The sequence below is a fragment of the Rutidosis leptorrhynchoides genome, chromosome 3 (genome assembly GCF_046630445.1).
Source record: "Rutidosis leptorrhynchoides isolate AG116_Rl617_1_P2 chromosome 3, CSIRO_AGI_Rlap_v1, whole genome shotgun sequence".
Classification (NCBI taxonomy): Eukaryota; Viridiplantae; Streptophyta; class Magnoliopsida; order Asterales; family Asteraceae; genus Rutidosis; species Rutidosis leptorrhynchoides.
Genome location: NC_092335.1, coordinates 526,026,677 through 526,052,275, shown reverse-complemented (window position 1 = coordinate 526,052,275; position 25,599 = coordinate 526,026,677). Strand labels below are relative to the sequence as shown.

The following is a 25,599-nucleotide window of genomic DNA, read 5'->3' as shown; positions in this document are numbered from 1 at the left end:
GTATATATATATATATGTATATATATATATATATGTATATATATATATATATATATATATATTTATTATTTATTATAGAGTATTATTATTATTGTGTGTTTAAAACTCGGCAGAAAACGTTGATATTTATAGGACATTTCTGAAATTTCAAACTCCGCGAGTTGCGGCACTTTTACCTTTCAAACTCCGCGAGTCGCGGAGTTTGAATTTCCAGCTCACATGACTTTGGATCGTTGCTTGTGGACGTTATTAAATAATAATATAATATATAAATAATTTTAAGAATTATTTAAATATTATATTTTATTTATGTGCATAGTTGACTTGTAATTTTTGCACCATTGCGTCGCGCGTTGAGAGTAGACTCATGTCCCGGTTCCGGATTTTCGAACGTCCTTGCGTATTATTTTATATCGTGTACTTTGCGTTTTGTAACTTGTACTCTTGTAATTTTTAGACGTTTCTCATCAATAAATTGAACCTCTTGGATTGTACTTTGTACTTTTGAGCTTTTTGGCCGTTTGCGTCTTCAATTCGTCGAATCTGCCTTTTGTCTTCACCTTTTATTATTTAAACGAATATCACTTGTAAATAGAACGATTGTAACTGAAAACTTTACATATTGGAAGGATATTGATACTAAATATATGTTCATTTGGAGCACTATCAAAGATTTTTAGTATAATTAATATTATTATCATTATAGTCACTACTAATATTATTATTATTAGAAATATAATTTTATCACTAATACAAGTATTAATTATCATTTATTATTATTAGTAGTATTATAGTTACAACTATGATTATTATTATTATTATTATTAAGTATATTATACGTTTATGAACTAAACTTGAAAATTATGGAAAAATCTTATGATCTTGAATAAGATAAGTATTTAGATAAATATAAGATTTATATTGATTAGGATATAAATAACATAACTATAGTCGTGCATATTATAAACAAAGTACCTATATATATATATATATATATATATATATATATATATATATATATATATATATATATATATATATATATATATATAGGTACATATAGATATAAAATCGTTAAGTTTGTAAGATATTAATAAGTATTATTATCATTATTATTATTATCTAATTATAAATAATATTATCATTGTTATTACTATATTTGTTATTATTACCTTATTTTAATTATGATATTATTATTACTACCATTATTATTATTATCTATAACCTAGTATTATTACAATTATTAATTTTTTTAAAACAGAAGATATGTATATAAAAATATATATTCATTACATAAGTATACAAACAATACATAATATTATGTTTTAATTATCATAATATTATTTATATGGATATAATGTTAATTAAGTTATATATCAGATAAAATAATATATTATAAGTATTAATTATATAAATATTAATCTTAATACATAACTACACATATATAAATTTGTTTGATTACGAATATATATTTTAATATATATATACGAATGATATAGGTTCGTGAATCCGAGGCCAACCCTACACTTGTTCAATGACGTCATATGTATTTTTACTACGAAATACAGTATTGTGAGTTTCATTTGCTCCCCTTTTAAATGCTTTTGCAATATATATATTTTTGGGACTGAGAATACATGCGCTTTTATAAATGCTTTATGAAATAGACACAAGTGATCGTAACTACATTCTATGGTTGGATTATCAAACCGAATATGCCCCTTTTTAGCTTGGTAGCCTAAGAATTGGTGTTTATTATAATTGCCACCAATTGACGCGAATCCTAAAGATAGATCTATGGGCACTAACAAGCCTCAGTCAGAGAATTTGAACTGCTTTAGTACTTCGATTTATCATGTCCGATGTGAGTCCCTGAATGATGGGGATATTCTATATGCATCCTGTTAAGGTCGTTTACCAGGTGTTCAATCCATATGAATGAATTTTAATTCGCGGGTTACGCGTGTCAATATATGAAATCTCGTGGTCTATTAAAATGATGAAAATGAATGATTATGATAAACTAATGAACTCATCAACCTTTTTGTTGACACTTGAAAGCGTGTTTATTCTCAGGTATGAAAGAAATCTTCCGCTGTGCCTTTGCTCATTTTAAAGATATTACTTGGAGTCATTCATGACATATTTCAAAAGACGTTGCATTCGAGTCGTTGAGTTCATCAAGATTATTTTCTAAGTCAATTATAGTTTGATATATTATGAAATGGTATGCATGCCTGTCAACTTTCGATGTAATGAAAGTTTGTCTTTTAAAAACGAATGCAATGTTTGTAAAATGTATCATATAGAGGTCAGAACCTCGCAATGTAATCATATGTTATTGTATTCGTCCTTATGGATTAGGACGGGTCGTCTCATCTCTAACAACTATTACACTTACGACGACGAAGAGATCATTTCTAGCAACAATGGTTGTGGTTGTTTCCGGCTATTTTCATGCTACGATACTCACCACCAATATAGAGAATCTGCAACATTTATTTACCATAAAATCGGGAGACATTTCGGACAATGATGGTTGAGGACTAGTTTCAAGACATTAAAGGAGTTTCCTGAACTTGTGGCTGGCCCACGTTGGAAGAACTTCATTAGAAGCTTTAGTAAGAAACTACCAAGGGGAATTCGCGCCATTTCAATACAATCCAAAAAGTTACGCACTTAATTTCAACGATAACAATGGTGGTGGAAATCGCGACGATGATATGTTTCCTCATAGTTTCTCCATTAGATTTGCCCCTCATTCGCACTCGGTTATATAATTTTTGATGGCGAAAGGTAGATAACCGGTAATCCGGACCAGCTCACAATCATCTGCAAGTTCCATAAGGTGTAAGGGCATATCTGACTCACTTAGCGGTTGATAAAAAAATTTGAAACAATCCACAAAGCCACAAGTTCAACAAATGATATTGTTGTTCAATTCCTTAATGCTTGTTTCTTCAAATCAACAAACTTTCACAAATTAAGAATGTTAAATGTTACAAGGAGTGTAAATTTACACATCAGGTATATCTCATTTACAAATACATGGAAGTAATTATTAAGGTAATGATGGTGAAAGAGTAGGCTTTGTAACTTTAACTTCTCCACAGTTGCTGATATACAAAGTTTTTTGAGGCCTGTCCCAGATTGCACGCGCATTCCTAGCTCTTTCGTCTCCAAAAAACTCTGCCAAATCATTATATTGTCGAACCCTTTCCCCTGGTTTATACGTTGGAATCGAATTTATACTTGCCACAACATCCATACCTGTAAAAAGCTCAACAAACATCAAGATCAAAGTTACTTAACAAGTGTTTAGAATTCAAAATCACCTGTCGATAAACTTAAATTTGATACTAATCAACTCGTACATAAACCTGATGTTGGTGCATGAACGTATGTCCCGAGTTCATGGTAACAAAGACATAGTAAGTACAATAATAAGCGATTGTATGAGTTTAAAGTTAATATACTTATTGTTGGTGTAACCGCACGGATGCAGGTTGCATCCGTACGGGTACAGAGTGCAACCGCATGGTTGCATCCTGCAACTGCACGGTTGCTCATGCAGAGCTTATTTAATGTTGATTTCGGGTTCATTGTTAGGGTTACGAACCTAAACCATTCCCTAACCGTGTATTCGATTCTCTGAAGGTCTAGCACTCTGTTTGATTGATCTATATCATTCTAAAGTCGATTTAATCAACTAGATCATATGTATTAGAGTTGTTTTTGATATAAAACCCAATATCGAGTAATTCCGCACTCGATATTGAAGATTTGATCGATTAATACCGTTTAATCGTTCCTACACCTGATTTAACAAATAACGCATAAAAAGAAATTATTGTACCTTCAAGAACAGTACCAAAAACGATATTCCTCCCATCAAGATCAGGACAAGGGCCAGGACCAGTAGTAATCATGAACTCGACATTCGAGTAATTAGGATCAAGTTTGATGTCATCATCATCATCATTCTCCGATAAACATAAAGACAAAACACCACCTTTCGTATGCCTTAACTCGAACGCTTTTGGATCAATACTCTCTGTATTTCTAACCAAATTAACCGGAGGTTTGACTTCACCTTTATCCCTCCGTCCCTGTTTTCCCGCCATGAAATAGTTACCAGGAAATAGTTTCTGAATCAATGTTCCTTTATAGTATCCAGACATTCCTGTGTATACACAGTTACAGATAGAATTAGTTAATGTTACTTTTATGTCATACTATACTTACAGAGATGTATGTAATATATTACTCAGTCATGGCCTAGTCGTACGCAATCACTACGTCATGTAAGGTTATAAATGTCGTTAGTCGGCACCTTGTAGGACTAATCGATAAGTCGGAGGCCATTCTGATGTTGCTTTGACTTTGACTGTATGTGACTTAATTTGGCCAAATTGATTCAACTAAATAAACAATTTACAACTTCTACCGAATAAATCGGTCAAAACGGAGACTAGTCGGAGTACTTCAAAAGCCCGACTAGTCGAGGATCATGACGTCATGTACATTCCAAAGACAAATGTATGCAATTATGTCTAACTACCAGAAATTACTACCATTACCAATTACCAATCACACTTATTAGCAGACAAAAAAATAATTAAAATCGAAATTAGCAACAAATGTTTTAGAAGAATACACCATTTATTAACCCAATTACTTCTTGAAACACTTCATCGTCCCAAAATAATTAAAATAACAAATTTAATAAAATGTGAAATCAATTACTGTATTTCATTTTAAACATGTAAAAGATCTTAGTAATTATCGAAATAGTAATAAACAATTAGAAACGTAAAATAAAATGTTCAAGTTATATCAATATTACCTGTACACATAGCTTTAAAATTGGAAACAGTGATAGGTACAAAGTTCCCATACAATCCAAGAACAATACGACCAACGGGTTCGGAGTCGGGGCAAGAAGCGAGGTCGGATCCAAGAGTTCGGGTTTGGAAGTAGCTAGGACAGATGCTAAAGTCCATAAAGACACGGTCAGTAATAGTTGTGTCAGGTTGTTTCGGTGGTGGTGAGGCGATGGAAATGGAGGGGAGGGAAAGGGTGGTTGTAGTGGTGGTTAGGAGGAGGAGGGACCGACGGTGGAGGAGGAGTTTGGAAGGGTTGAAAGGGAGGCTAGTGGTGGTGATGGTGGTGGTTATTTGGCTGTTCATGGTGGCGACGGTGCATGACGGAAAGATGCGATGAATGGGGAGTTGATGATGTAGGTGTGGTTTTGTGTGTTCATGGATAATACACGAATGCGTGGGTAGGCCCAAGTTAGATAAAAATATGAATACAAATTTAAAATTATTATAAAAAGAAGTATTCTATGAACGAATACATTAAATTGATCGAACCTAAAACTGATTTTGAAAATAAATTTAGGTTCGAGTGCTTAATTTGAGGAAAAAAGTAGGTGATAGATTATTTTAACTCCGGCAATTCTGCAAATCTAATCGAAATCTAGAAATTCATGAGAGTGTAAAACAATCAATCGGATTAACTTATTCGATTAGATAGAATAAGTTAATATATGAGGTAATTGAACTCCGGTGACAGCCGGAATCCAACTGATTTGATTGTGTGAGTGATATCACGCAGTTATTTTGGCAGAGTAACGTTAAGGTGATAACATTGTGTGTTATGAATAACTTACGGAGTGTATTTATAGGCGCCAGAAGTTTGTTAGAAGGAATGATGACGTGACACGTGTCCCTTTCATAATCGTAACAAACGAATCCTAACAAATTTTCTTGATTTTACGGGTTGACGTGGCATACACGCTCCACTCGTGTGTTTTGTCTTATGCAATTACCCGTTAGCAGGATACCGGGTAGGCAGCATACTATGAACCGGATAGAAAGGGCTTACGTGTGGCCTGAAATCTTTTCAAGTATTTCATATCGATAAGTTGTACCTGGACAACCTTCTAGACAGTTTACATATCTGGGAGCAGGTTGTCGGGTAGACAATATACTTACCCGGTGAAAAGGGCTTACATGTAAACATGGCCTAGTTTCTTCAAGTGTTTCCTCACGGTAACCTATATCCGGGTAATATTCTGGACAGCTTACGCGTCCGGGAGCAGATTACCGGGTAGGCAGCGTTGTTATCCGTCCGGTTACGTGCCGTTTTTCTTTTCAGATGGATAATCCGGGGAGGAATATCCGTTAAGTTTGTGATTTGGCAGATAGTCCACTTATCCTCGTCCCGAACCTTAGTGTCGGTCTCGTTCGAGGGTTTTATTTAATATTTTGTTGATAAATCATATTATCAAATAAAATTTATTTGATATGGATTTACATGCGTATCATCATAAATATTTTGTAGTAATTATTTGATGATTACGTAAATTTCATAAATTAAATATATATACATCCAGATTAAAAATATAATTTTTATATTGATTTAATTAGTCTTAATAATTAATAATTATAATTAATATTTGGAAAAAATTTGACTCAATCAAACACTAGTGTCGACTTTACTATAATTGTTTCTCTTAAAAAGGTGTTAAGTTACAAAAATAACTACTAAAAATTCTTATACTTTCAATTTATTTTTTATTTAAAATTATTTTCATTTCAGTTAAACTTACTTTAATATTTTAATATTTTTATCAAGTACTAAACTTATTTATTTTATCAAAATTTCAATATCACTGATTATACATTATTAAAATTAAATGGGATTTAGAGTATTACTCCTTTCGCTTGAATTTAATAGGTTTAATACATAAAAATAATAAGATAAAGTTCTTTTATAGTTTTCCTTTATACATGTAAAATAAAAAAGTAATATGGGGTAAAACAAGAAATTGAATAAAAAAATATAAAGTGATGATAACATTTTCTCAAACTGTATCTTTTTGTCTAGAATTAAGGAGTATTAAATTGGAACGCAAGGAATATAAGACCATTTCTAATGGTGTATGCGATATCACATACAGTTTATGCACTTTTTAGTCAAAATGTGCAATCTGTCTGTGACTAGGCAATGTCAGTTTCTAACTTTTGTTAACTGTTGTGTCAGTTTTTTGTATCAAATATTGAGTAGGGTGATGTGGTAAGATCTAATTGAAATTGTGTGGGAAAAATAAATTAATTATAAAAATATTTATTTATTAAATCAGAAAAATTGGTGATAGATTAAAGGAGGAAGTGACGATTTTTTTTTTTGCGTCAGAAGTCCAACTGACGCTTTGGCTTCGTCAGTTCTGACGCTCTGTTAGGCTCCGTCAGTTTTCGTCACTTTTGCCACGTGAGATGTAGGAAGGAAAGTGACGGAAAGTGTGGTCTAATGTACCTAAGTTTAATAGTGCATATGTAAAAAAATATAATGTTTGTCACTTCCCTTTGTTTTATTCTCTATTTCATTTTCAATCTGACCAGTTTCTTATATGCCGTACGAACAGTATTCTACATGAATTAAAAACATTCCACTTACTGTCTACTCCGTATTTGTTTTTGTCTAATAGCAATATTTAATTAATTAATGAGAAACTAATAACAGCTAAGAATTTTTAAGAAACTATACTTAATTATAATAATTACCAATAATATGATATAGATAATTAATAAATTACATTATCTGTTAAATTGGACTTGTTGATCCACACCACATATCAAATTTTACATTAATTTTTTTATTTCACAAGTACGTAACACGAACTATTAAACAATAAAACATTTAATCTACCCACACACAACCGATTCTCAGCTCCTTCAACCAAGTCGTTGAAGCTTCTTGATTCTACTTAGATTAACTCTAGTGATTCATTTAGTATCCATAACCAACAACCGATTTACTATAATATCCATCGGTTAACATAGTACTAGTGGACCCACATTCACTTTCTATAAGAGACATACTTGACTTGTCAAGCTTGATTGACCATGGGTAGTGATTCGGTTGACCACCCGAACCAACATGAGATGATGAACGTTGCATCCGAACTGCTCGTGGCACATTTTTGCCTTCAAGAGAAGGCCTACGCTTAATGCTACTTATAGACCGTCTCTCAGCTGGGGGCCCAGCCTGATCTGGAGGGCGCTGCTTAGGAGCGCTATGAGATCGGGTTTTGGCCCTTGAGGACTGGGTATTAGCCATATAACTTGGACAAACACCAACTTCTTGGACCGTTTCAGAATAATCTGTAACAGAATAAACAGAATTTGGTCTACAATTATAAGGTTTCAGGTAGTATTCATCGAAATGATTGGTTTGGTTAGCATCGGACAACATATATTCGGTTGGTCTTGCATGCCCAATATCCATTTCCACAATTTTGATGTTTTCTTCCATTAGTTCTTGATTGTTAACACCATGATGAAACATGTGACTTGATGTTCGTGTTCGTTGAGCACGAGCTCGAGCCTGAGCTGTCACTAAAGCATGCATGCACCGAAGAGTCTCGGCTGCTTGTTTTCGCACCAAGTGACCCCTAACTAAAGCTTGCAACTTCACTAGGCCTTTTAAAGCACATAAAGCTTTCCTTGCTAAATGAGACCTAAAAACCGATTGGATCTTTATAGCGGCTAGATCCTCTTGGATGTCGATTCTCATAGTTACAATGGTGGTTGTGAGAGGCATCATGGTGGTGGCCGCCACTAGTGGCGTCACAATTGGCGTATCATGGTTCTGTACATCTAATTTTTCTTGTTGGATAGAAAGTGGTGGCCGAGTCGATGTATTCTCCTTTGAATTGGCGGTAGCCGTGGCGGATGATCGCCGGAAACTCCATCTACGCCTTTCTTTGGGGGTTGTGGAGTGGGTGGCAATGGGTGAGGGTGAGGTGTCTTGGGTGGGGATTGGTGGTTGAGTAGTGGTTTTGTGTTTGTTTCCGGTTAACAAGTTTTTGAGCCATTTGCTTGTTTTTCCCATTTTCTAAAGTATCATTGGATCACACAAAGGCAATAATTTGTAGATCTGAATCTGTCCATTTATCTTATTGATTTTTTGGTCTCATAATCATTCATATGTATATGTATATTCAATTATTTGTAGATCCCAAGGGAATATTTATATTCAACTACTTTCTTTGTTGATTTAGTCAGTGCCGGATATAAGTATAGGCAAGTCGTGCACTTTCACTATCTCATACTCCGTAATTTAAAAGTGAATATACTTTGTTTTTTTTTTCTGCATATAACTCTTTATTTTAAAAGTGTTATAATCTGAAGTTTAGAGAAAGTGACATTATATATGAAGTCCGTTTTATTATTATATTTAAATTAAAGTAAATTAGAAAATTTCAGAAAATTTATAATTAAGAGTAACACCAAAAAGTAAAATGAAAACCTTCTTATGATTAATATTGCAAGTATACAAATTGCAGTTTTGAGAGAAAATAAAAATATAATATGAACAACAATGCAAATAAATGATGCCAACAGAGTATTTTATATGACATATAAAGGTAACAAAGTATTATGAGTATTACGTATGTATGAGTTCTACCCCGTTGGCTACATATTAACCCACAATTTCATCCATGTCATTAAATTTCACTCATGACACATTTTCACATTGTGTTGGGGGGTAAATAGGAGGGGGGTTTTACCGTCCATGCCACGTACGAGATTGATATGAGTTTCCTCTTGGGCATGCAGTTGGGGGACGAGTATAACTGTGTATGAAATGAACGCGTGGGTGGTTATATTCCCTGAGTGATCCTAACAGCCGTCCAAAAAAAATTAAAGGGAAGAACTAAAAGTATATTGGTACATTAATTAATAAGTATAATACAGTCATACGGATCGAGTATATAAATTTCATTTTGTAACGGTGGAAGTGTTAAATTTTTAATTATTGATTGATTGATGTACATTGTACGTTGTCATAGATGCCAGCTTTAATAAGTATGGAGGTAGCTTAGAACAAACAAACATGACCACGTTCTACTTAGCCCAATTCATCCCAAAATGCAAGACAATAACTTATTAGTGTATTTCGCATCTAAACACAGACAAAGTTTCGTACAAATTTATACTCATATTTAGCATAACTGTTCCATGAAGTTGCATATCAATATTTCAACCAAACCAAAACAGAAACAATACCAAATTCTCAAAATAAGTTAAAGAAAACAAAAAAAAAAAACAAAAAAAACTCTCAAAATTATTAAATGGCCAAAAAGAAATGAAATAATTAAACAAGATAACTAGATAAGAATTGTTGTAGATATGTAGAACTTTAAACAATTAGAGGGAAGATTCCAGGAAACTCACACGAAGCTTCTACGAAGTTGTTAGGAAACTCACATGTAGCTTCTACGAAGTTGTTAGGAAACTCACATGTAGCTTCCACGAAGTTGTGAGGAAATTCACATGTAGCTTCCACGAAACTATCAGAAAACTCACATGTAGCCTCCATGAAGCTGTCAGGAAACTCACATGAAACTTCAAGGAATTGTTTTTAGCTTACTCCTTAAATCATTCTATAAATAGACCCTCTTGTAACTCATTGTAAACACACCACAAATATTCAGTAATACATTCTCTAGTTGGTCCGTGGACTAAAGCAATCACAACGATTGCATATAACCACGTTATCTCTTGTGTCGATTTACATTTCTTGCATTTATAATCTTTCGTTCATTAAGTGGGTTAGTAATCTTGTAGAATTACTATCGGTGAGTGATCTTGTTGAATCACTTGCGTTGTTTTGGGTCCTAATATCCTTACAACTGGTATCAGAGCACAAGGTTTCGTTAAGGGAACGATGGCGGAAGACGGGAAGTTTAGAATCGACCGATTCGATGGGAGAGACTTTGGCTTTTGGAAGATGCAAATTGAAGATTACTTGTATCAAAGAAGCTACACCAACCCTTGTTAGAGACCAAGCCTGAAAGCATGAACGATGCCGATTGAACGCTTTTGGATCGTCAAGCTTTGGGCGCTATTCGTCTTTCACTTGCTAAGAACGTTGCATACAACGTTGTGAATGAGAAGACGACGTTTGCTTGCTTGAAAGCACTCTCTAACATGTATGAGAAACCTACCGCTTCTAATAAGGTATTTCTCATGCGTCAATTGTTCAATACAAAGATGAAGGAAGGTACGAGTGCAACGGATCATATCAATGAATTTAATAATATCATTTCAAGGCTTGAATCGGTAGAGATTAAGTTTGATGACGAACTAAAAGCACTAATCTTGCTTTCATCATTACCGAAAAGTTGGTCGGGTACGGTTACCGAGGTTAGTAGCTCTACGGGAACTACTAAGCTAGTGTTTGAAGCAATAAGGGATTTGATTCTTGGTGAAGATACTCGTAGGAGAAACTCGGGGGAATCGACATCCGGTTCTTTGTTAAGTACCGACAACCGTGGTAGGAAATTTGATCGCGGTGAGAAGAAGGGTAGAAAGAAGTCTAAGAAGAGGTATCCATCGAAAGATAGAAGTGAAGCTGTTTGTTGGGGTTGCAATCAAAAAGGGCACTTTCAAAGGAATTGTAAAAACGGTCTGGCGAAAGGTGTGAACTTGACCGCGGAAGAAAGTGATGATGCACTTTTATGTAGTGTTGAAAATTCTATGGAGTCTTGGATTTTGGATTCGGGAGCTTCGTTTCATGCTACTCATGTCAAAAGCATGATGAAGAATTTTCGTTCATATCAAGGCAAGGTGAGATTGGCGGACGACAAACAACTCAATATAGAGGGCATTGGAGATGTTGTATTGAAGACTACTCTTGGCTCTAATTGGACCTTGAAAAACGTAAGGTACATTCCTAAATTAAAAAGGAAACTTATTTCGGTTGGTCAATTAGATGATGAAGGTAACGCGGTTACTTTTGAAAACCGCCAATGGAAGGTGGTTAAGGGTAGTTGTGTCATGGCTCGTGGACATAAAAGGGGAACTCTTTATATGGTTGAAGTGTTTGATGAAGACACGGTGGTTGCTACGGTTAATGTTAAGTCCGAATCAACTCTATGGCACCGAAGACTCGGGCATATGAGTGAGAAGGGTATGAAGATGCTTGTTTCGAGTGGGAGAATTCCAGATTTGAAAAAGGTAGAACTTGAATTTTGCGAACCATGTGTATATGGGAAGCAAAAGAAGGTGACTTTTGGGAAATCGGGAAATACTCCTAAGTTGGAGAAATTGGAGCTTGTTCATACGGATGTGTTTGGTCCAACCAATGTAGAATCACATGGAGGTTCTCGCTATTATGTCACCTTCATTGACGACTCCACTCGAAAGGTATGGGTTTATTTTCTTAAAGCTAAATCTGATGTATTTACTACATTTGTGAAGTGAAAAGCTATGGTAGAAAATGAGACTAACTTGAAGGTCAAGTGCTTGAAGTCGGATAATGGAGGGGAATATGGTAGTCTTGAGTTTAAAGACCATTGTGCAAAGCTCGGTATTAGAATGTTGAAAACGGTACCGGAGACACCGCAACACAATGGGGTCGCCGAACGTATGAATCGTACGTTAAATGAAAGGGCAAAGAGTATGAGACTACATGCCGGTTTGCCTAAAATGTTTTGGGCGAATGCGGTTAACACGGCGGCTTATTTGATAAATAGGGGACCCTCAACACCGTTGGGTTTCCGAATTCCCGAGGAAGAATGGCATGGTAAGAAGGTAAGTTATGGTCATCTTAGGATCTTTGGGTGTAATGCATATGTGAAGACTAAAGATGCGGATAGAGACAAGCTTGAAGCTAAGTCAAAGAAGTGTACTTTCATAGGTTACCGGTCGGATGAAATGGGTTATCGTTGTTGGGATAACGAGGCTAGAAAAGTGATTCGTTCTCGTGATGTTACCTTTGATGAAGATTCGGTTTATGGCAAACCGGAAACGGGGAGTCCTAAACCGGGTCATGTTACTTTTGACGATGTTTCTATTGATGATCTTGCAGGTTCTAGTGGGAGTACGGGTAACAATGAATTGCCAATTAACGGTGAGGCGTCAGAAAATGCTAATGATGGAAATGATTCGGAAAGCGGTGATGATTCCGAACATAGTGCGAGTTCTAGTGATGAGGAGGACACAAATGAAACCGGTCCAACCATTTCGGTTGCTCCTACACTAAGAAGCTCGACTAGAGTGCCCAAACCTAATCCTAGGTATTCTCCATCAGCAAACTACTTGCTCTATACCGAGAATGGTGAACCCGAAAGTTACTTTAAGGTAAGGAAGACAAAAGAATCCATACAATGGGAGCTTGCCATGAAAGAAGAGATGGGGTCACTTGAGAAGAATAAAACTTGGTCACTAGTGAAGTTACCTCATGATAAAAGGGCGTTGCAAAGTAAATGGGTGTATCGAATCAAGAATGAGTTGGATGGCAAGAAAAGGTACAAGGCTCGTTTGGTGGTTAAAGGCTTTCAACAAAAGAAAGGAGTTGACTACCAAGAGATATTTTCACCGGTGGTGAAGATGACTACTATTCGTTTGGTACTTTCTATGGTTGCATCTGAGGACTTACATCTAGAGCAATTAGATGTGAAGACCGCATTCTTACATGGTAACCTTGATGAAGAGATCTATATGAGGCAACCCGAGGGCTTTGAGGTAAAGGGTAAAGAGAAGTGGGTTTGTAAGCTAAAGAAAAGTTTGTATGGACTGAAGCAAGCACTTCGGCAATGGTACTTGAAGTTTGACGAGTTTATGAAGAAGATTGGTTTCTTAAGATATGAAGCGGATCACTGTTGCTACTTGAAGAAATTCAAGTCTTCTTACATAATCTTATTGTTGTATGTTGATGACATGTTACTTGCAGGTTCCAACATGTCCGAAATCAACAAGTTGAAAGGATTACTTTCCCATGAGTTTGAGATGAAAGATCTTGGTGGTGCTAGGCAAATACTTGGCATGAGTATTGTGCGTGATCATGTGAAGGGTACTCTATACTTGTCTCAATCCAAATATATTGAGAAAGTTGTAGAGAGGTTTAACATGGAAAATTCAAAGGCTCGTTCTATGCCTTTGGGTAGCACGATAAAGCTATCGAAAAGTCAATCACCTAAAACGGAAGAAGACAAAATGGAGATGGAAAAGGTTCCATATGCATCGGCCGTGGGTAGTATTATGTATGCCATGGTATGTACAAGACCCGATATTGCTCAAGCAGTGGGAGTTGTAAGTCGTTATATGTCTAATCCGGGGAAAGAGCATTGGGAAGCGGTCAAATGGTTGCTTCGTTATTTGAAAGGTACTTCTAATATGGGATTGTGTTTCTCCAAAAACAATCTCATACTTAGGGCTTATGCGGATGCTGATTTGGGTGGATGTGATGATTCGGGGAAAAGCACTACGGGTTATGTTTTCACAATAGGGAAGACGACGGTTAGTTGGATGTCTCGACTACAAAAGAGTGTTGCTTTATCAACCACCGAAGCCGAATATATGGCTATTGCAGAAGCTTCTAAAGAGCTTGTTTGGTTGAAAAACTTCTTAGGTGAGTTGGGTAAAAGACAAGACTATTGCGCCTTGAATTGTGATAATCAAAGTGCGGTTCATCTTGGGAAGAATCAGGTGTTTTATAGTCGTACGAAACACATCAAGATAAGGTATCATTTTATTCGACAACATATAAATGATGGTACTTTATTATTGGAGAAAATCCTTGGTAAGAAGAATCCTGCTGATATGTTTACTAAGGTTGTTACGATAGAGAAATTGAGATTTTGCATTACCTCAATTGGTCTTCTAATGAATTGATGAGAGAAGACCCCAACTAGAGAATTAGAGAGTTAATGTTTCAATTCTAACAAGTAGTGTTGAAGACCTTGTATCGAAAGTCTGCTCATCCGAAGTATGTGTTGAGTGTGCGTGTCCCAAATGGAGTTTGGCGGTATAATGGTGGTTTAACGTTCTTGGTTAGATCGTTGATATTTTGGGTTGACGAAGGTTGGGTTTGTTCAAAGTCTCCAAGTGGAAGATTGTTGGAGATATGGAGAACTTTAAACAATTAGAGGGAAGATTCCAGGAAACTTACACGAAGCTTCCACGAAGTTGTTAGGAAACTCACATGTAGCTTCTACGAAGTTGTTAGGAAACTCACATGTAACTTCCACAAATTTGTGAGGAAATTCACATGTAGCTTCCACGAAACTGTCAGGAAACTCACATGTAGCCTCCATGAAGCTGTCAGTAAACTCACATGAAGCTTCAAGGAATTGTTTTTAGCTTACTCCTTAAATCATTCTATAAATAGACCCTCTTGTAACTCATTGTAAACACACCACAAATATTCAGTAATACATTCTCTAGTTGGTTCGTGGACTAAAGCTGTAGTGACCCGAACTTTCCCATGTTTATATATATTAATTGAGATTGATATTTACATAATTAAATGTTTCCAACATGTTAAGCAATCAAACTTGTTAAGACTTGATTAATTGAAATAGGTTTCATATAGACAATTGACCACCCAAGTTGACCGGTGATTCACGAACGTTAAAACTTGTAAAAAAACTATATGATGACATATATATGGTTATATGTATAGTTAACATGATATTATGATAAGTAAACATATCATTAATTATATTAACAATGAACTACATATGTAAAAACAAGACTACTAACTTAATGATTTTGAAACTAGACATATATGTAACGTTTATCGTTGTAACGACATTTAATGTATATATATCATATTAAGAGATATTCGTACATCATAATATCATGATAATATAATAATTTAAAATCTCTTTTGATATTATAAACATTGGGTTAACAACATTTAACAAGATCGTTAACCTAAAGGTTTCAAAACAACACTTACATGTAACGACTAACGATGACTTAACGACTCAGTTAAAATGTATATACATGTAGTGTTTTAATATGTATTTATACACTTTTGAAAGACTTCAATACACTTATCAAAATACTTCTACTTAACAAAAATGCTTACAATTACATTCTCGTTCAGTTTCATCAACAATTCTACTCGTATGCACCCGTATTCGTACTCGTACAATACACAGCTTTTAGATGTATGTACTATTGGTATATACACTCCAATGATCAGCTCTTAGCAGCCCATGTAAGTCACCTAACACATGTGGGAACCATCATTTGGCAACTAGCATGAAATATCTCATAAGATTACAAAAATATGAGTAATCATTCATGACTTATTTACATGAAAACAAAATTACATATCCTTTATATCTAATCCATACACCAACGACCAAAAACACCTACAAACACTTTCATTCTTCAATTTTCTTCATCTAATTGAACTCTCTCAAGTTCTATCTTCAAGTTCTAAGTGTTCTTCATATATTCCAAAAGTTCTAGTTTCATAAAATCAAGAATACTTTCAAGTTTGCTAGCTCACTTCCAATCTTGTAAGGTGATCATCCAACCTCAAGAAATCTTTGTTTCTTACAGTAGGTTATCATTCTAATACAAGGTAATAATCATATTCAAACTTTGGTTCAATTTCTATAACTATAACAATCTTATTTCAAGTGATGATCTTACTTGAACTTGTTTTCGTGTCATGATTTTGCTTCAAGAACTTTGAGCCATCCAAGGATCCATTGAAGCTAGATCCATTTTTCTCTTTTCCAGTAGGTTCATCCAAAGAACTTGAGGTAGTAATGATGTTCATAACATCATTCGATTCATACATATAAAGCTATCTTATTCGAAGGTTTAAACTTGTAATCACTAGAACATAGTTTAGTTAATTCTAAACTTGTTCGCAAACAAAAGTTAATCCTTCTAACTTGACTTTTAAAATCAACTAAACACATGTTCTATATCTATATGATATGCTAACTTAATGATTTAAAACCTGGAAACACGAAAAACACCGTAAAACCGGATTTACGCCGTCGTAGTAACACCGCGGGCTGTTTTGGGTTAGTTAATTAAAAACTATGATAAACTTTGATTTAAAAGTTGTTATTCTGAGAAAATGATTTTTATTATGAACATGAAACTATATCCAAAAATTATGGTTAAACTCAAAGTGGAAGTATGTTTTCTAAAATGGTCATCTAGACGTCGTTCTTTCGACTGAAATGACTACCTTTACAAAAACGACTTGTAACTTATTTTTCCGACTAGAAACCTATACTTTTTTTGTTTAGATTCATAAAATAGAGTTCAATATGAAACCATAGCAATTTGATTCACTCAAAACGGATTTAAAATGAAGAAGTTATGGGTAAAACAAGATTGGATAATTTTTCTCATTTTAGCTACGTGAAAATTGGTAACAAATCTATTCCAACCATAACTTAATCAACTTGTATTATATATTATGTAATCTTGAGATACCATAGACACGTATACAATGTTTCGACCTATCATGTCGACACATCTATATATATTTCGGAACAACCATAGACACTCTATATGTGAATGTTGGAGTTAGCTATACAGGGTTGAGGTTGATTCCAAAATATATATAGTTTGAGTTGTGATCAATACTGAGATACGTATACACTGGGTCGTGGATTGATTCAAGATAATATTTATCGATTTATTTCTGTACATCTAACTGTGGACAACTAGTTGTAGGTTACTAACGAGGACAGCTGACTTAATAAACTTAAAACATCAAAATATATTAAAAGTGTTGTAAATATATTTTGAACATACTTTGATATATATGTATATATTGTTATAGGTTCGTGAATCAACCAGTGGCCAAGTCTTACTTCCCGACGAAGTAAAAATCTGTGAAAGTGAGTTATAGTCCCACTTTTAAAATCTAATATTTTTGGGATGAGAATACATGCAGGTTTTATAAATGATTTACAAAATAGACACAAGTACGTGAAACTACATTCTATGGTTGAATTATCGAAATCGAATATGCCCCTTTTTATTAAGTCTGGTAATCTAAGAATTAGGGAACAGACACCCTAATTGACGCGAATCCTAAAGATAGATCTATTGGGCCTAACAAACCCCATCCAAAGTACCGGATGCTTTAGTACTTCGAAATTTATATCATATCCGAAGGGTGTCCCGGAATGATGGGGATATTCTTATATATGCATCTTGTTATTGTCGGTTACCAGGTGTTCACCATATGAATGATTTTTATCTCTATGTATGGGATGTGTATTGAAATATGAAATCTTGTGGTCTATTGTTACGATTTGATATATATAGGTTAAACCTATAACTCACCAACATTTTTGTTGACGTTTTAAGCATGTTTATTCTCAGGTGATTATTAAGAGCTTCCGCTGTCGCATACTTAAATAAGGACAAGATTTGGAGTCCATGCTTGTATGATATTGTGTAAAAACTGCATTCAAGGAACTTATTTTGTTGTAACATATTTGTATTGTAAACCATTATGTAATGGTCGTGTGTAAACAGGATATTTTAGATTATCATTATTTGATAATCTACGTAAAGCTTTTTAAACCTTTATTGATGAAATAAAGGTTATGGTTTGTTTAAAAATGAATGCAGTCTTTGAAAAACGTCTCATATAGAGGTCAAAACCTCGCAACGAAATCAATTAATATGGAACGTTTTTAATCAATAAGAACGGGACATTTCAGTTGGTATCCGAGCGTTGGTCTTAGAGAACCAGAAAATTTGCATTAGTGTGTCTTATCGAGTTTGTTAGGATGCATTAGTGAGTCTGGACTTCGACCGTGTTTTCTTTAAAAATGATTGCTTAACATTTTTGTTGGAAACTATATATTTTTAACATATGAATATTATGTGATATATTAATCTCTTAACGTGTTTGATATTATGTGATAGATGTCTACCTCTAGAACAAGTCCCATTGACTCACCTAATAATAATGAAGAGTCAAATGTAAATTTGAATGATTTGTGGACTGATTCACAAGTTCCCGAAGAGGAACCGGAAGAAGAGTCGGAACCGGAAGAAGAATCGGAACCAGAAGAAGAATCGGAACCGGATGAAGAAATAGAACCGGTGGGGGAAATAATAAAACGGTTAAGTAAAAGAAAATCCTCAACCAACCGACCAAAGTTAATTATGGTCAATGGTGTTTCCGCCAAGGAAGCAAAATATTGGGAGGATTACCAATTCTCCGATGAATCGGATTCCGACGAGAATTCCGATGATGTTATAGAAATTACCCCAACTGAATTTAAAAAGGCAAAAGAAAATAATAAGGGAAAGGGCATAAAAATAGAGAAATCTAATTCCAACCCCGATGAACTTTATATGTATCGTCAACCCCCGAAGTCCTTAAGTTGTAACAATGACCCGGGAACCTCTAAACCACCAGGTTTTTCTAAACCAATGTGGACAACGACGGCTCGTATTAGGGGAACATCATATATCCCTAGAAACTTGGCAAAACGAACTAAAACCGAAGAAGAAGAAACGATCGAGTCGGAATAAGATAGTTGTATTCGTGTGGTGTAATATATGAAATATAGTGTTCTTATGCTTTATGATATATGTAAAAATTACTTGTATTAATAAGTATTTTTTTATGAATCTAACTCTTGTCTATTTTACAGTTTAAAAACACAAAATGGATAGACAACCCAATATTTTAAGAGACCTACCCGGAGACATGATTGATGAAATCTTGTCTAGAGTCGGCCAGAATTCTTCGGCACAACTATTTAAGGCGAGATCAGTTTGTAAGACATTCGAAGAACGTTCCAAGAATGTCTTGGTTTATAAGAGACTTTCGTTTGAAAGATGGGGGATATCACATTGGGAAACTCATAAGTTACGATGTGTTTACTTTGACGCATATATTGCGGGGAACCCAAATGCTATTTTACGCAACGGGTTAAGAAATTATTTTGACTCAATATATCCGAATATTGGACTTCGTGATTTAGAAAAAGCGGCTAACATGCAACATAAAGAAGCATGTTATGCTTACGGATTAGTAATGTTCGCTTCTCACCAAAGTGAGAACAAGAACATCGGGCTACAACTATTAAACAAAACGTTTCCACAAGTGACGGAGTCGGTAATTGGGGTAAGAAATGAGGTTTTTAGATTATTACGGGACTGTTGGACATTACGTAACCCTCGTCCCTTTGATGACGTTACAACACGCTGTCTTATCAACGGCCATAACGGTTATGTTGCACAAGACCAAGGATGGGAAGTAGTCCTAGTAAAACCAGAATGCATGACTTGTTTCTGGACGTATGAATTACGTGTCTTTATTGCCTTTGCTGAACGACTTGTGTACTAGCTAGAATTGTCTTCACAACTATCTTGTATCAAAGTTATTGTGTGCTATATTTCATGCTTTATGTAAAATAAGCGGTATTGTAAGTTTGTAAAATATTGTATAAAAGTTTGAACGCGAAATATTATTATAATCAGTTTTTCATATAGAATTGTAGTAGTTGAATTGTATATTAGCTACTAAGTATGAACTTAACGGGTAGGTACTACCCGAAATTAAACTTATAAAACGCTAATATGAAGAAAAAGCTTTTATAAATGAGTTCATATTATGCTACGAAATACTATTAACTACTCTTAATATTCTGTATGATTAACTTGTTCCATTTAACTATTTTGAAGGAAATGGCACCGACTACTCGACACACCGTGAATATGAATGAAGAGGAATTCCGTACTTTTCTTGCTTCAAACATAGCCGCAGTACAGGCTGCGCTACATACCAACAATAACCTTGGATCTAGCAGTACAGGAAATCGTGTAGGATGCACCTACAAAGAATTCACTGCCTGCAAACCTTTGGAATTTGATGGAACCGAAGGACCGATCGGATTGAAACGGTGGACCGAGAAGGTTGAATCGGTGTTTGCCATAAGTAAGTGTACTGAAGAGGACAAAGTGAAGTACGCTACGCATACCTTCACAGGTTCTGCGTTAACATGGTGGAATACCTATCTAGAGCAAGTGGGACAAGATGATGCGTACGCACTACCGTGGTCAGCATTCAAGCACTTGATGAACGAGAAGTACCGTCCCAGAACCGAGGTCAATAAGCTCAAGACAGAACTTAGAGGGTTACGAACCCAAGGATTTGATATTACCACGTACGAAAGACGATTCACAGAATTGTGCCTATTGTGTCCGGGAGCATTCGAAGATGAGGAAGAGAAGATCGACGCGTTTGTGAAAGGATTACCGGAAAGAATCCAAGAAGATATAAGTTCACACGAGCCCGCCTCCATACAACAGGCATGTAGAATGGCTCACAAACTAGTGAACCAGATTGAAGAAAGAATTAAAGAACAGACTGCTGAAGAGGCCAATGTGAAGCAAGTCAAAAGAAAGTGGGAGGAAAACGGTGATAAGAATCACCAATACAACAACAACAGCAATTACAACAATAATCGCAACAATTATCCCAACAATCGCAACATCAATCGCAACTACAACAAACGGCCCAACAACAACAACAACAACAACAACAGCAACTACAACAATCATCCCAACAACAATAATAACCGCAACAACAACAACAATCAGAAGCAACTATGCCAAAGGTGTGAAAAGAATCACTCGGGGTTCTGCACCAAATTTTGCAACAAGTGTAAAAGAAATGGTCATAGCGCGGCGAAGTGTGAGGTCTACGGACCAGGGGTTAATAGAACGAAAGGAACAAATGGTGTCGAAACGAGTAATGGCGGAGCAAGTAGTGTCGGAGCAAGTTATGCCAATGTAGTTTGTTATAAATGTGGAAAACCAGGCCACATTATTAGAAATTGCCCGAACCAGGAGAACACGAATGGACAAGGCCGTGGAAGAGTTTTCAATATTAATGCGGTAGAGGCACAGGAAGACCCGGAGCTTGTTACGGGTACGTTTCTTATTGACAATAAATCTGCTTACGTTTTATTTGATTCGGGTGCGGATAGAAGCTATATGAGTAGAGATTTTTGTGCTAAATTAAGTTGTCCATTGACGCCTTTGGATAGTAAATTTTTACTCGAATTAGCAAATGGTAAATTAATTTCAGCAGATAATATATGTCGGAATCGAGAAATTAAACTGGTTAGCGAAACATTTAAGATTGATTTGATACCAGTAGAGTTAGGGAGTTTTGATGTGATAATCGGTATGGACTGGTTGAAAGAAGTGAAAGCGGAGATCGTTTGTTACAAAAATGCAATTCGCATTATACGAGAAAAAGGAAAACCCTTAATGGTGTACGGAGAAAAGGGCAACACGAAGCTACATCTTATTAGTAATTTGAAGGCACAAAAACTAATAAGAAAAGGTTGCTATGCTGTTCTAGCACACGTCGAGAAAGTACAAACTGAAGAAAAGAGCATCAATGATGTTCCCATTGCAAAAGAATTTCCCGATGTATTTCCGAAAGAATTACCGGGATTACCCCCACATCGATCCGTTGAATTTCAAATAGATCTTGTACCAGGAGCTGCACCAATAGCTCGTGCTCCTTACAGACTCGCACCCAGCGAGATGAAAGAACTGCAAAGCCAATTACAAGAACTTTTAGAGCGTGGTTTCATTCGACCAAGCACATCACCGTGGGGAGCTCCTGTTTTGTTTGTCAAGAAGAAAGATGGTACATTCAGGTTGTGTATCGACTACCGAGAGTTGAACAAACTTACCATCAAGAACCGCTACCCACTACCGAGAATCGACGACTTATTTGATCAACTACAAGGCTCGTCTGTTTATTCAAAGATTGACTTACGTTCTGGGTATCATCAAATGCGGGTGAAAGAAGATGATATTCCAAAGACTGCTTTCAGAACACGTTACGGTCATTACGAGTTTATGGTCATGCCGTTTGGTTTAACTAATGCACCAGCTGTGTTCATGGACCTTATGAACCGAGTGTGTGGACCATACCTTGACAAGTTTGTCATTGTTTTCATTGATGACATACTTATTTACTCAAAGAATGACCAAGAACACGGTGAACATTTGAGAAAGGTGTTAGAAGTATTGAGGAAGGAAGAATTGTACGCTAAGTTTTCAAAGTGTGCATTTTGGTTGGAAGAAGTTCAATTCCTCGGTCACATAGTGAACAAAGAAGGTATTAAGGTGGATCCGGCAAAGATAGAAACTGTTGAAAAGTGGGAAACCCCGAAAACTCCGAAACACATACGCCAGTTTTTAGGACTAGCTGGTTACTACAGAAGGTTCATCCAAGATTTTTCCAGAATAGCAAAACCCTTGACTGCATTAACGCATAAAGGGAAGAAATTTGAATGGAATGATGAACAAGAGAAAGCGTTTCAGTTATTGAAGAAAAAGCTAACTACGGCACCTATATTGTCATTGCCTGAAGGGAATGATGATTTTGTGATTTATTGTGACGCATCAAAGCAAGGTCTCGGTTGTGTATTAATGCAACGAACGAAGGTGATTGCTTATGCGTCTAGACAATTGAAGATTCACGAACAAAATTATACGACGCATGATTTGGAATTAGGCGCGGTTGTTTTTGCATTAAAGACTTGGAGGCACTACTTATATGGGGTCAAAAGTATTATATATACCGACCACAAAAGTCTTCAACACATATTTAATCAGAAACAACTGAATATGAGGCAGCGTAGGTGGATTGAATTATTGAATGATTACGATTTTGAGATTCGTTACCACCCGGGGAAGGCAAATGTGGTAGCCGATGCCTTGAGCAGGAAGGATAGAGAACCCATTCGAGTAAAATCTATGAATATAATGATTCATAATAACATTACTACTCAAATAAAGGAGGCGCAACAAGGAGTTTTAAAAGAGGGAAATTTAAAGGATGAAATACCCAAAGGATCGGAGAAGCATCTTAATATTCGGGAAGACGGAACCCGGTATAGGGCTGAAAGGATTTGGGTACCAAAATTTGGAGATATGAGAGAAATGGTACTTAGAGAAGCTCATAAAACCAGATACTCAATACATCCTGGAACGGGGAAGATGTACAAGGATCTCAAGAAACATTTTTGGTGGCCGGGTATGAAAGCCGATGTTGCTAAATACGTAGGAGAATGTTTGACGTGTTCTAAGGTCAAAGCTGAGCATCAGAAACCATCAGGTCTACTTCAACAACCCGAAATCCCGGAATGGAAATGGGAAAACATTACCATGGATTTCATCACTAAATTGCCAAGGACTGCAAGTGGTTTTGATACTATTTGGGTAATAGTTGATCGTCTCACCAAATCAGCACACTTCCTACCAATAAGAGAAGATGACAAGATGGAGAAGTTAGCACGACTGTATTTGAAGGAAGTCGTCTCCAGACATGGAATACCAATCTCTATTATCTCTGATAGGGATGGCAGATTTATTTCAAGATTCTGGCAGACATTACAGCAAGCATTAGGAACTCGTCTAGACATGAGTACTGCCTATCATCCACAAACTGATGGGCAGAGCGAAAGGACGATACAAACGCTTGAAGACATGCTACGAGCATGTGTTATTGATTTCGGAAACAGTTGGGATCGACATCTACCGTTAGCAGAATTTTCCTACAACAACAGCTACCATTCAAGCATTGAGATGGCGCCGTTTGAAGCACTTTATGGTAGAAAGTGCAGGTCTCCGATTTGTTGGAGTGAGGTGGGGGATAGACAGATTACGGGTCTGGAGATTATACAAGAAACTACCGAGAAGATCATCCAAATTCAACAACGGTTGAAAACCGCCCAAAGTCGACAAAAGAGCTACGCTGACATTAAAAGAAAAGATATAGAATTTGAAATTGGAGAGATGGTCATGCTTAAAGTTTCACCTTGGAAAGGCGTTGTTCGATTTGGTAAACGAGGGAAATTAAATCCAAGGTATATTGGACCATTCAAGATTATTGATCGTGTCGGACCAGTAGCTTACCGACTTGAGTTACCTCAACAACTCGCGGCTGTACATAACACTTTCCACGTCTCGAATTTGAAGAAATGTTTTGCTAAAGAAGATCTCACTATTCCGTTAGATGAAATCCAAATCAACGAAAAACTCCAATTCATCGAAGAACCCGTCGAAATAATGGATCGTGAGGTTAAAAGACTTAAGCAAAACAAGATACCAATTGTTAAGGTTCGATGGAATGCTCGTAGAGGACCCGAGTTCACCTGGGAGCGTGAAGATCAGATGAAGAAGAAATACCCGCATCTATTTCCAGAAGATTCGTCAACACCTTCAACAGCTTAAAATTTCGGGACGAAATTTATTTAACGGGTAGGTACTGTAGTGACCCGAACTTTCCCATGTTTATATATATTAATTGAGATTGATATTTACATAATTAAATGTTTCCAACATGTTAAGCAATCAAACTTGTTAAGACTTGATTAATTGAAATAGGTTTCATATAGACAATTGACCACCCAAGTTGACCGGTGATTCACGAACGTTAAAACTTGTAAAAAAACTATATGATGACATATATATGGTTATATGTATAGTTAACATGATATTATGATAAGTAAACATATCATTAATTATATTAACAATGAACTACATATGTAAAAACAAGACTACTAACTTAATGATTTTGAAACTAGACATATATGTAACGTTTATCGTTGTAACGACATTTAATGTATATATATCATATTAAGAGATATTCGTACATCATAATATCATGATAATATAATAATTTAAAATCTCTTTTGATATTATAAACATTGGGTTAACAACATTTAACAAGATCGTTAACCTAAAGGTTTCAAAACAA

At 35.6% G+C, this 25,599-nt stretch overlaps 2 protein-coding genes across 2 annotated transcripts; both read right to left on the bottom strand.

Annotated features, from left to right (window-relative positions):
- Window positions 1-2,937: 2,937 nt before the first annotated feature.
- LOC139898354 (peptidyl-prolyl cis-trans isomerase CYP28, chloroplastic-like) lies at window positions 2,938-5,283 on the bottom strand. The gene is made up of 3 exons (XM_071881086.1): window positions 4,847-5,283; window positions 3,857-4,183; window positions 2,938-3,270 (listed from the first exon to the last, which is right to left on the bottom strand). The coding sequence occupies exons 1-3, from the start codon at window positions 5,187-5,189 to the stop codon at window positions 3,062-3,064; spliced, it is 879 nt and encodes a 292-aa protein (XP_071737187.1). The 5' UTR covers window positions 5,190-5,283; the 3' UTR covers window positions 2,938-3,061.
- Window positions 5,284-7,797: 2,514 nt separating this feature from the next.
- Window positions 7,798-8,901, bottom strand: LOC139898353 (protein IQ-DOMAIN 19-like). Its single transcript, XM_071881085.1, has one exon. The coding sequence runs from the start codon at window positions 8,899-8,901 to the stop codon at window positions 7,798-7,800; it is 1,104 nt and encodes a 367-aa protein (XP_071737186.1).
- Between the last annotated feature and the right edge of the window lie 16,698 nt (window positions 8,902-25,599).